Genomic DNA, 13,286 nt, shown 5'->3' with positions numbered 1-13,286 from the left:
ATTCATAATTTCTTCAAGTTTCTGATCGTCATTCGGCTCCGGTTCCATTCCTTGATTTCTTCTTTCTGCTCTAATCTAATCTCTGAGGCAAACTAGAACATTCATTGCATTGTTTCCCAATGAGTGTCGGTTGTCTCCAAGTTGCTGTCGTCCCTGACTAAAGGCGCTCTTTGATGCAACGGTTGACATTGGAACGTTCAAGATATCTCTAGCTAATCTTGAAAGCACAGGATATTGTGATTCATTATTCCTCCACCAATCTAAGGTGTTGATCCATCGCCTACGATCCTATAGCGGCGACCGAAGATAATTCTTAAGCTCTTCCCTATAAGTTGATATGTAAGCTCCCTCGTCAACACTGTTCCAACAGGGTAAATCATAAAAGGAATCAGAAAAACCATAATGTGCCGACCTATTAGAAAATGATGGCACCTCAGGAGGATGAGGAGCGACAGTTGGACTGATATATGTTGGTACAGCTAAATCAACTAAAACAACATAGTGGTTATATAATTTATCTATGTAAGCATTCGCATCAGACGTAGCCGTCCACAAATCAGGTTGTACTTGTTCAGAATCATTGTTAGTATTTATTTCTAAGTTACGATAAATAAGAGTACTAAAGTGGCACATAGTATGATATTTAATGCACGGATTTAGCATAGCACCAACCAAGAAAATAGGGGGAATCGGGAAAAAATATTTTTTAAATTTAGTAAACATGACACCAACAACATTTTCATAACCTTCTTTATTTTTATATTCTTTGAGCAAATCAGAAATATTGGTTATATATCTCAAAATATTACAAACAGTAGGATAATAAGCACCGGAAAATTCAACCGTAGCTACATAAATTTTTTTCCAAAACTTAACAAGATCATTAATTACAACCCAATCAGAATCAAGTAGCATGCAATCGGCAGAATCAGCAAATGAACCACAATGTTGGTTAAAAGCTAATGTAATTAGAACTCTATATTTACAATAAGTTTTTAGAAAATCATACGTAGAATTTCATCTAATATCAATTTCCTCAGGCATCAATATCGGTGCAAGTACATTTTCTTGACATTTTACTTTAAATTCTTTAATTCTCGATCTACGATTATTTCCTTGTATAAAACCAACAGCAAGACGAATTTTTTCAATATAAATCTCAAAAAACTTAAGACCATCTTTTACAATTAAATTATATATATGACATGCACACTTAATATGAAAAATTTTAGGTAACGGCGGTGATAGCTTAGATTTCAACTTTGTTATAGCAGTCCTGTTGTTAGAAGCGTTACCAAAAGCGATACATAAGATTTTATTTTCGATACCATAAAATGCTGCAACTTTATGTATCGAGTCAGCAATAAATTGTCCAGTATATTTACGATCTTCATCATATAAAAAAGCAAGAATATATTTTTGCATCACAAAATTACTATCCATCCAGTGACAAGTAACGGTTAAATAATCATTTTTATTTACAGCACGACCAAGATCAGAAGTTAGAGATATTCTACATTGAATATTTTATAACAATGTAGATAAATAAAAATAATATTGTGAATGAAGTCTAAAAATATCAGACCGACAAGTACGTCTAGGAATACCATTAAACATTGGATTATAAATTGCTTGAATATAATGAATAAAAACATCAAAAGAAGGAAAACTAAAAGGCAAACAACCTACAACTACCATTTTTGCTCTTTCTTTTCGGTCCTTCAATTTATTATACTTCTTCGTTACGTGACCGGTTGTTGGGTCCATTCTTGTGTGGGCCCACCAACAGCCTCACCACCTTGTGCAATTTTTAACTCTCTTTCGTGGTCTTCAGCTAAATGTCTCATTAACGTACCCGTACCCCCTTGCTTGCCTCCTCTTTTATGGTTATATATTTTTTGACAAATATTGCATTGCACCTCAGTATCTAATGTACGTTCAAAAAATTTTCATGCAACACTAGTTTGTTTACGAGCTCTTGGGGCACGGTGAGGACGGGGAGGGAGATTAACCGATTCGGATCTAACGTTAGCATTTCCTACTTCGGGTGTCTCACCAATATTTTCATCATCTTCATCTAAATCAACCGCATCTACTTCATTTTCTTCTTCTATACCGTAATTTTTCTGAACTTCTAAATAATCCATATCGTGAGCACCTACACCTATTTCTTCCTCAAAAAGTTGACTAAGTGGTACCGGAGGCGAAGACACACGGGTATATCTAGTACTTGAAGTACCTCTAACGCTAGTAATTCGCTTTTTGCTACCACTACCACTTCCGAGACAAATTTTTTTGACACTTTTACCGAGGTTTCTTAATTTATCCATAGTATAAATCAAACTAAAAAATATTCAAAATACACAAAAAGTAATAAAAATAAATATTCAACAATTAATATACTAATTATAAATTAAAAGTAAGAGATGGAACGACAATATCAAATTTTAGAAGTATCCGAAGGTTGCAACTTTAGAAACTTCCACTCGTACTTAGTAATCACAAAATTAAAAAAATTAAAGTGAGCACTTTAGAAATTAAATATATAGAATATTTGAGAATTGAGAAATGTGATTTGAGAGAGAATGAGATTTGAGACTTGAGAGGATGAAAAATTGTGTGAAAATGATTTGAAAGTGTAGGGTATTTATAGAAATTTTTTTGGAATTAAAAAATGATTTTAAATAAAAAAAAACTTTTTTTTTTATATTTGGGCCCAAACTAGCCGTTATATAGCCGTTGGGCCAAAGGCTAGTTTGGCCCAATTTTCCAAAATCTTAAAAAAATAAATAAATTGAATGGGCTTCTCCGGGCCGAGCCAGTTAATTGGCGGGCCCTAATCGGGTTGAGTCCGGTCCGGGTTAACCGCGCCCAAATTCAAAACCCAACCTGATCGGGACCCGGGCCCTTAAAGCCCTTGGGCTTACCGAGTCAGGTCAAACCGCTCCGATTTCCTTTAGTGGGCCGGTTTGGACCGGTTCGGGCCGATTAAAACCGGCCCGTTTGACACCCGTAGTTGAAAGAGTATATATTAGTGGTCTCTATATGTCGTCTTGGTCGATTTTAATATCTTGAGCTATCTTTTATAATTGAGTTATATTTAAAATTTATTTTCTTAACACTATCCTTATTTCATTTGTCCTTTATCTCATTATTCCAAATTTCGATTCTCAAAACTTCAAATCTTTGAATATGAAGTTAGGTTTTGATGTAGCCCAACTTTAAATTGTCAAGAAAAAAAGGTAGCAACAATAGTGGATTTACTTTAAAGTAGTCAAAACCTGCTAGATTATAAATAATTTTTAAAAATTGAATACTTTAATTAAGACTTGATCCAGACCTTGTACAATTTGACTGACAAATGGTTTTAGCCCATTTAAACCAAATAGGCAAATTCTATTAAACTTTTTTTTTGAAACAGTTTACAACTTTTTTTTTTTTTTAAGAAAACACAAGACTTGTGAACTGCAGACCTCAAACTTTCTTGTACTAGCTACTAGGCAGTCAGTCTTGATGCCGATAATAATTATGTTCTTGCAATAATGTCTGATTCTTTTGGCTTTAAATGTGTTCGGAAGTAGACTTTCTGGATAATCTATTTTGTGATTATTTCATCGACTTGACTTTTCTGTTGAAAAACTCATGTACTGTTGTCTTTTCATGTATAGTATATAGTAGCGACCAACGACATTTTATATAGTTTTAGTATGATGTTTTTCCTTTTCAAAATCAGTCGGCCCAGTGATGCTCTTCAGACCATCCCATAACTATTCTGCGTACGTTCATCCATTGTAGAAAGACATGTAAAAAAAAGTTAAGTGTTTGATACTTTGTTATTACATAACTCACTATGTTGTTTGTCACATCTATACAACTTTATCAAAGCAGTCTATACAACTTTACCAGAGCAGTAAAAGGCTCTTAATAATATTTAATAGTTTGAAGTCAAATTCGAATAAGAGTTCATAAATATATGTACACTCATAAAAATGATAATAATTTAAAATTATTTTTTTCTATCTTTTTTGCTTTTAATATAACATTACATTAAACATTTAATTCATATAGTAATATTATTATATATAAAAGTAAGGATGTATTCTAGTTATCAAAATATTATTCATTTGTTTGCAATGTATTTAACTTCATACAATAATATTATTATTTATAAAAATAAGGATGAATTCTAGTTAATAAGATATTTGTCACTTGTTTGCAATGCATTACTTAGGATTTTATTGTACACATTTTATTTATTAATATGAAAATTTGAATTATTTAATCAAAGTTCTAAAATATTTATGATAGAATGTAGTAATGAGTTTTTCTTTCCTCTTTTGAAAATTTAAATTTTATACCTTTTCATCTTTTATAATCTTCAGTATTATTTTAAGCGACATTAAATTCATAAAATTTATTATTAAAATTTTTTGACACCTCAAATTTTTTTAAAGTTCAAAACAAATGCTTTATCAGTCTTACTCTTAAACCACCTGCAAGAGGTGAGCCTCAAGATAAAAGCCCACTTTGGAGACCCTAATTTTGAGTTTTGACATACAAGTTATTTCGAGGGCACTTTTTCAAACTATTGTTGCTGCCTTAGGTATATATATTTAAGGAAAAAAGGATCAAAAATATTCATCTACTTTAATTAATTGATTAAATTTATCCTTCGTTATATTTTAGAATCAAATATATCTATGTCGATAACAAAGTATTATGCGAATATACCCTCATTTTAATGATTGTCCACCATAACTTAACATTTGATGAGGTGGAATATGCCACCTCACCACTAGAGTTTTATTGCACTAGCTCAACATTGAAACCTATGTAAATTGATGTAGATTTATGTATGTAACATCAATGTAGCTTGAAATGTAATGGTAAAGCAATTATACACTAATAAAATTATCAATTAATGCCTATTATAAAATTTTAAACTAACTAGCTTGATTGCATTAACATATAACTTAAAATTCTTATAACTATGCTATGCCAATAGTGGATATGCTAAAAAGGAAAAAAAATAAAAATCAAAAGAGGGACTTGGCTCCTAAGTTCGTACTCCCTCGGTCGTCTATTTTTATTTGTTCATATTTAACTCGACACATCATTTTAAAATAATAAATACATAGGTGATGAATTAATTATACGTCATCTAAATGTTGACGAAAAAATAAATCGTAATTACTAACAAAGATTTAATTAATTTAAATAAACACAAAATAATAAATTATCTTTTGAATTTTTCACATTGCGCAAGTAAAACTGGATAACTAATTTTCGTAATTAATAACAAGGACTAAAATAAATACAAAATGATAAATTATCTTCTAATTTTTCATATTGAACAAATAAAGCTGAATAACTAATTTTAATATACTAGAGAATAAAGCATCTAGTACCCGAACTATGATCAAATTTGCTACGACACACTCCAACTTCACGGGGTTTCTATTACCCCATTGAAATAAATTTCAGCGTATTTTTATCAATTTTTTTATCTGATATGACACCTTTTTAGCTAATGTGAGATGTGGACTTTATTTTTATGTAATAAAGATGTCATGCCAGAACAAAAGAGTGATAAAAATAAGTTAAAATTGAGTTCAGATAATAAAATTCGTGTGAAGTTGAAGTATGTCGCAGCGACGTTGGTCATAATTCATTGATACTGAATGCTTAATTCTAACATAGATGATAATGTATGGAATGATCATGGACAACTAATATGAGACACGGAGTAATATAAGGTAAATTCTCCCTCTAATTTCAAATTCTTGATTAGCCTCCAAAATAGTGTCACTCAAATTAAAGATATCAAAGTTCATCACACTGGAAGAAGTAGAACAAAAACTCCTTTCACTGGTTCAAAAATGTCCAAATTTGAAAATTCTCCAACAAATCCATGGCCATATAATCGCTCATTTGTCCCTTCCACCTCCAAAAATCTCCTTTGTACTGTCCAAACTTCTCAGTTTTGCTGCCCTTTCACCTAATGGAAGCATTACTTATGCCAAAAGAATCCTTACCCAAATCCAAAACCCGAATATATATTCGTATAATTCACTCATTAGGGGTTTTCTTGAATCGAAAATGAGTTCTAATGAACCACTTTTGATATTCAAGAAATTGGTTAAGAGAAACTACCCGAAACCGAATAGTTTTACGTTGGTGTTTGTGTTGAAATCGTGTTCGTTTTCGATCTTGACGGGTTTTAGTGAAGGGAGACAGGTGCATAAGCATGTTGTGCAATGTGGGTATGGGAGGAATTTGTTTGTTCAGACTTCGTTGTTGAATTTGTATGGTAAATGTGAGGAGATTGGGTTAGCGGAGAAGGTGTTTGATGAAATGTCTGAGAGAAATGTGGTTGCGTGGAGTGCGATGATTAGTGGGTATTCGAGATTGGGGATGGTTAATGAGTGTTTTGGATTGTTTAGGGAAATGCAGAAGACGGGGGTGGTGCCGGATAAGGTGACTATGGTGAGTGTGATTTCGGCTTGTGCTAAGTCTGGAGCGTTAGATTTGGGGAGGTGGTTGCACGCGTATATTGATAAGAGATCGATTGAGAATGATCTTGAGCTCAGTACCGCGCTTTTTAATATGTATGCGAAGTGTGGATACGTTGAAAAGGCAATCGAAGTATTCGAAGCAATGCCTTTTAAAGATGCTAAGGCATGGAGTTCGATGATAGTTGGCTTGGCAGTAAATGGTCTTGCAGAATATGCTCTCGTGACCTTTTCAAGGATGAACAAAGCTAAGGTAAGCAATTTTTTGTACAAAATCGTGTGAAAGTTTTCATCTTTATGCATATATAACATTTGAGGAACACATGACTTCATTCTTATTAGCTTTGGTGTTGAATGTTTGTGTAAAACTCAGATTAATTGAGTTGTTCTCTCTCCGTTTCAATTAGTTTGTCTGGTTGCACGAAGTTTAAGAAAGTAAACTTTTGAATCTCGTAGTCTTAAACTAAAGATATGTAGGATGTACCAGTATTCCCTTTAATCTTGTAGTCTTAAACATGCCACGCGAAAGTTAGAACTAAAGAGTTGTCATAAAACGAAAGAGACATTCTTTTTTAAACGAATTGAAAAGGAAAGTAAAACAAATAAATTGAAACGGAAGGAGTAGTATTTTATTTATTTTCTATTATAATCTATCATTTGAATGGTGAAACTTTGATGTCTTGAACGTTAGCAGTTTCTTTATAATCTATTTTGGAATTTTTCTTTCAGGTGGAACCTAACCATGTAACGCTAGTTGGGGTTCTTATGGCTTGTGCTCATAGTGGATTAGTTTCTGAAGGGAAAAGGTATTGGGCTAGTATGATTGAGTCTGGGGTTGAGCCATCGTTAGAACACTATGGTTGCATGGTAGATCTGTTATGCCGTTCAAACTTAATTGATGAAGCTTATTCATTTGTTGAAGCCATGCCACTCGCCCCATGTCCAGCAATATTGCGTACATTACTTGTTGGGTGCAAAAAGAACAAGATCTTGGACAAAGGTGAAGTTCTCGGTCAACATCTCATTGAATTAGAGCCCTGGAATGCAGAGAACTATATCCTACTCTCTACTCTGTATGCATCAGTATCAGACTGGGAGGAAATGCGGCACGTGAGGAAACAGATGAAAGACAAAGGTATTAAGGCTATGCCAGGATGCAGTTCCATTGAAGTTGACGGTTTTATGCACGAGTTTGTGATGGGTGATTGGTCACACCCTGAAGCCGAGGAGATCAAAGAGGTCCTAAGGGATATTTCTCAAAGGGTATACTCTACAGGACATGAACCTTGGATTGCTACTATACTGCACAATGTGAGCGACGAGGAGAAGGAGATTGCACTTTGTGAGCACAGTGAAAGGTTAGCGATTGCTTTCGGCCTTTTGAAGACAAAAGCACCAACAGTGATTAGGATAGTGAAGAACCTTAGGGTCTGTAGAGATTGCCATGAAGTGACAAAGATAATTAGTAGATTATACAACAGAGAGATAATCGTCAGGGACAGAGTTAGGTTCCACAGATTTGTAAACGGGGCTTGTTCTTGCAGAGATTTTTGGTGAGACTTGCGATAAGAGAGTAAGGCCAGGGACTATAATCATGGTCAGCTATCCAAATGCATTGCTGAGGTTAAAGTCAGTGTTTGCGCCATGAACTGAGCATTTCAGTGGGCGCCAGGAAGCCATGTTGCTCGGACTCTCCAAATATGCTAACCGCAATCCAGAAATGCACTACAGTTTGGAGCATGCAACATGCACATGTTGACATTATTAAGAATTCGAGCAACATAGCTGGGGCCTGGGAAGTATGAACACCAAAAGGACCACATCCCAGTAGTTGGAAGATGGGGTTTCACTCAGAGAAGTCACCACTTCGGAGGTAATTTCTCTATCCACGTCTTCAGGTTTCAGAGAAGCAACCAATACGCAACTGCACCACCATTGTTGAACATATCTTGTTATCCAATTGTAGCAAAACACGATACTTATTGCAGTTTCGTGCAATTCAAGGTATAATTTACTGTCTTGGTATGATGTGTTATTTGCTTAATAAGTTAAACACTATGTGGACTCAGCTTGAAGTAATCAAAGTTGGTAAAAAGGGTCTAGTGTGAGCCCAAGAAATGAGAAGAATGTTGGGTTGGGTTCTTCTCAATTTTAGTCCATAATGTTTTACCCTTCTTTGAGCCAAGGGTCTTTAGGAAACAAACTCTCTACCTTCTCAAGGTAGGGTAAGGTCCGTGTACACGCTACTTTCTTTAGACCCCTATTGTGAGATTACACTGTATTTGTAGAGCCCAACATGGTTACTGGTTCTTTCTTTGGTTAAAATTCACAAATAGCCAGTATTATGAAACTTGAAACTCTATGACAATGGCTATTTTTAAAAGGCGGACGAAAAGTGATCAGTGAATACTATTTCGAACTTCCTTCTTTTCCTCTTGATTAATAGTTAGATCATCCATTTGTCATCAAACTTAATCAACTTACACAAAAAGTGGATTATTTATACAAGAACATACAGGTGAGATTCCACAAGTGAGATCTGGGGAGGGCAGAGTGCACGCATACCATACCACTACCTCGTAGGGGTGGAGAGGTTGTTCCCGAAAGACGCTTGACTAAGTGGATGGTTTATAAAATCCTCTATTGTCATAAGGGTGTTTTTAGGTGCATACGTTACAAATTACAAAATATCTTCATTTCTAGTATGTGAATAAAACATGTTACTTCCGCACTCAAGGGTATGACCTAGTGATCAAAAAGTAATTGATAATTATGAGGCCTAAGGTTCGAATTCCGGCGAAATCAAAAGAACGTTGTGATTTCTACCTATTTGTTTAAGTCATGATGAAAATTATTCAGTACTTGTGCTAGTAAAAGATAGTAGATATACCGTAAAATTAATCGAGATGCAGCTTAGGTGATCCAGACCATCTTAATAAAAAAAGAAATGTCACTTTTCAATCAACAAAGTACATACTAGACAAAGTAATGGCCTACATGATAATGAAAGGGTGAAAATCCTACCTGTTTCAAAATTCAAATTGCACTTTATCTAGAATAGGTTAATTAGTACTATTTGTTTGTTGTTTAATTTATTTGTCATCAAATTAAAACTCAGACAAATTATATCATTAAGAATTTTCTTAACCCTTAAGTTTACACGTTAATTTTCATGATGACATCATCCCTCAGTTTAGAACGTGAAATTAATCACTACCTCGTAAGAGCGTTGAGACCATAACATGTTACGCGAAATTCATCACTACCTCATAACTCATAAGGGCGTTGAGATCATAGCATGTTGCATGAAAGTGTTGCTTTTTCTATAGTGTTGTCACGCAGCTGCCCGCCTAGAAGAGCAACTCGATGTGTGGTGGTTCTCCACTGATCCGGTGACACACTAGTTACGACCCTTCTCTTCCTTCGATCATAAAGCCCCTTGATCTCTTTATTTATCCTTCATCCCGTGAATAAGTAAGAATGTACTCGCGAAGTGTCCATTTGAATTAATATTTTTCACAAAAACTAAATAATAATTCACGATAGTGTTTCTCGTCGTTTTTGAAAGCGATTTTCTTGATTCAAGGCCGATAGCAAATAATCTCTTTTACCTCTCACAAAATATGAGTAAAGTTTGTGTATACCTCAACCTCACAAATCGTTTGTTGTTGTTTTTTTTTTCTGATTTTTTACTCGATGTTTGATACCCGCATTTTTTGTTTTCCACCCGATGTTCGATACCCACATTTGAGCCCCGACTAATTTGGATCGCGCATTGTAGGACTCATTCTAGCGGTGGCGCTCCCAACAAATTTTCTCCATATCCAGATTCGAACCCAAGACCACTAATTAAGAGTGAAATAATCTCATCACTACGCCACAACCCATACGACCTCACATATCGTTGTTGTTGGCTTTAATGACTTGACTACATTATATCAAAATGTAACAATACCATTAACATAAACAAAATATCAATTTCAAATGTCTACTTTCATGAAACATTAGTCACCATGAAGATCACCAACTATAATAAAAATAAACAATAAAACAATTTAAAAAAATATATTTAAAACATCCTTTTCATTTTAATATGTTCCAATATCATGGTAAACACTTGTTATCTAACTTTGTTAGAACAGACAAAATTAATGGACCAATGTCATATTCCATCCTCTTTCACCCACTCACATTCACATCACTTATATTTGATTATTATATAAAATTAAAAAGTTACAATAACAAAAAGTAAAAGTAAGCTTCTTTGATTTTTCTTAGTATGTCTTAATCATTAGATTATCAATATTATTAGTCCTTTTTAGGAGTTGATAATTTTGATTATTACGTATGACGTGGGCATCTTAATGACCCTTAATATTTTATTGGATTAATAACACATTTAGTCCTTCAATATTGGTAAATTATGTTCTACTCCTTGTAATATCTGACTAATCACATTAACCTCTTAATCAATTGAATCGTGCACTTTTAATCCTTTTGTTGGTGAATATTCACAATTTTTTCGTAATTATTAATCGCTACCATTAAAAAATTTATGTGTTATGTTAAGTTTGTATTAACACTCTTATTTGATATGTACTAGTCAAATGTATGTTTGCACGTGTGCTTCGTGTCAACTCATATGTGAAGTATTAATATCTTGATCGTCTTCTATGATGTAAACTATCACATCACGGATAATAACAAAAACAACAGATAGTAATAGATCAGAAACTACAACAAAATAAATTGATTAAATCTAACCTTAACACCAAAAATCCTCAAAGCCTGACCGGACATTCATCTACCACTATAAACTCAATAAAATAATACGATAATCGAGATATGATAATGATGTGATTAAACCCTAACCTTAAGAAAAATTCTCAAAGCCCGATCAAACATTAATTTATCACTTGAAAAAACAACAAATAATAATAGAACAAAAACTACTGTATTCAAGAATATTTCAACAATATCATCAAACATAACCTTAAGGCAAAATTTTCACGATCAAACGTTTATCTATCACTTGAATAAACAACAAATAATAACAGAATAAAAACTACTGTATTCTTGAATACTACAACAATATCATCAAACATAACCTTAATGCAAAATTTTCAAAGTCCGACCAAACATTTATCCCACAGAGACTTGAACATAACAAAAACTACAACAAAACAATACAAAAATAAAAATATTAGAACCATACAATTAAACCTAATCTTATGTGATTGTAGATGACACATTTAGAGCTCATAAAAAAACACTATCAGAATATCTCCTCCAATAAATTTTACATTATGGATGTTATTATATTATTGTAGAAAAAAAAAATTCTCCAATACTTTTTCCTACAAACAATAATTTTCTAAATGTGGAAGATTTTTATTTTTGTATTGCGAAAAGAAAAAATTAATTATAGTATCAAATAAAAATATGTAAGATTTTTAATGAAAAAAAAAAATCTCTAATCTCCAATATCTTTTCATAAAAACGTGTCTATTTTTTTTTTCCTTAAAAAGTTAAAATAACTTTTTTTTTTGTGGAAACTTTAGGGTAATTGTTGGTTTTGATGTTTTTTAAGGAAAAAAATTCAAAGGATATTTTTCTTTTATCATATATTAAAGAAATTTTAATTTAAATATTATAATATAATGATATAATAATTGAAGAAAATAGTAAAACGACAACTTTGTCTAAAGTGTAGACTTTTAATTTAATGAAGGACAAAAAGTTCAAATTACTTTTCTTACCATATATTATAAAAAAAAAATTAATTTAAATATTATAATATAATGATATAATAATTGAAGAAAAATAGTAAAAAGACAACTTTGTCTAAAGTGTAGATTTTTAATGAAGGACAAAAAGTTCAAATCAATTCTCTAAGGCCCAAGGGTCTACACACTTTTAATATATTATAAATATAGATTATAGATAGATTATAGATATAGATATGTAAGTAGTCAAATATACAATTTTACTACTGTACTATATTTTAATTAATTGAAGGTTAAATGAGTGAAGTCATATATCAACAACAATAATATATACAGTAAAATCTAATAAATAACTTTTGCGGAGGATAGAACATGCACAAATATTACTCTTATCTTTATAAGACAGAAAGGTTGTTGATGGTAAACCCTCGACTTAACATATCGAGTCATAAATCATAAAGACTATACCTAAATTTATCAATTGTTTAGAGATCGCAATGTTACTTCCTCTGTCTCATTTTATTTGACGTCCTTTTCTTTTTAATCCATTCAAAAAAAAAATATCCTTAATGAAACGATTTATCATCACACAAATATCTAAATATTTTTTAGACTACAAGTTTTAATTTTTTTATTTTTATTAAACATCATCTCAAATCTAACGATGCAATATAAATGAGATGGAGGGAGTATTTTATACATTATTATCCCTCTGTTATTTGTAATTAATCGTACACGTGCCCTCGATCTTACGATTACAAAGTAAATCTTGTATGAATGAAATTGACGTAATGTTAACAGTATAATATTAACCAATGAATAAACTCCACGAATATTTGTTTATGTTTTTGACTTATAATAACGTACAATATCGTGTTAATTACGTGTGGTCCATCATCATTACCTACTTAATTATACTAAACTATTTTGTGGGACCCTCCATGCAAAAATATTTCTGGCCGACACTACTTTGAAGTGATTTTTACAAAAATAATTTTGGAGTTTAATTAGACTAAATATGTTATTATTGTTACTCCATAAATGACGG

At 32.4% G+C, this 13,286-nt stretch overlaps 1 protein-coding gene across 1 annotated transcript; it reads left to right on the top strand.

Moving 5' to 3' along the window:
* The first annotated feature begins 5,728 nt into the window (after nt 1-5,728).
* LOC107843829 (pentatricopeptide repeat-containing protein At1g59720, chloroplastic/mitochondrial) lies at nt 5,729-8,530 on the top strand. Its single transcript, XM_016688227.2, has 2 exons — nt 5,729-6,765; nt 7,242-8,530. Exons 1-2 carry the CDS (start codon nt 6,100-6,102, stop codon nt 8,067-8,069), a joined length of 1,494 nt encoding a protein of 497 aa, XP_016543713.1. The 5' UTR covers nt 5,729-6,099; the 3' UTR covers nt 8,070-8,530.
* The last annotated feature ends 4,756 nt before the right edge of the window (nt 8,531-13,286 follow it).

The sequence above is a fragment of the Capsicum annuum genome, chromosome 10, assembly GCF_002878395.1.
Source record: "Capsicum annuum cultivar UCD-10X-F1 chromosome 10, UCD10Xv1.1, whole genome shotgun sequence".
NCBI lineage: Eukaryota > Viridiplantae > Streptophyta > Magnoliopsida > Solanales > Solanaceae > Capsicum > Capsicum annuum.
This window is presented reverse-complemented; position numbering and strand designations above follow the sequence as displayed.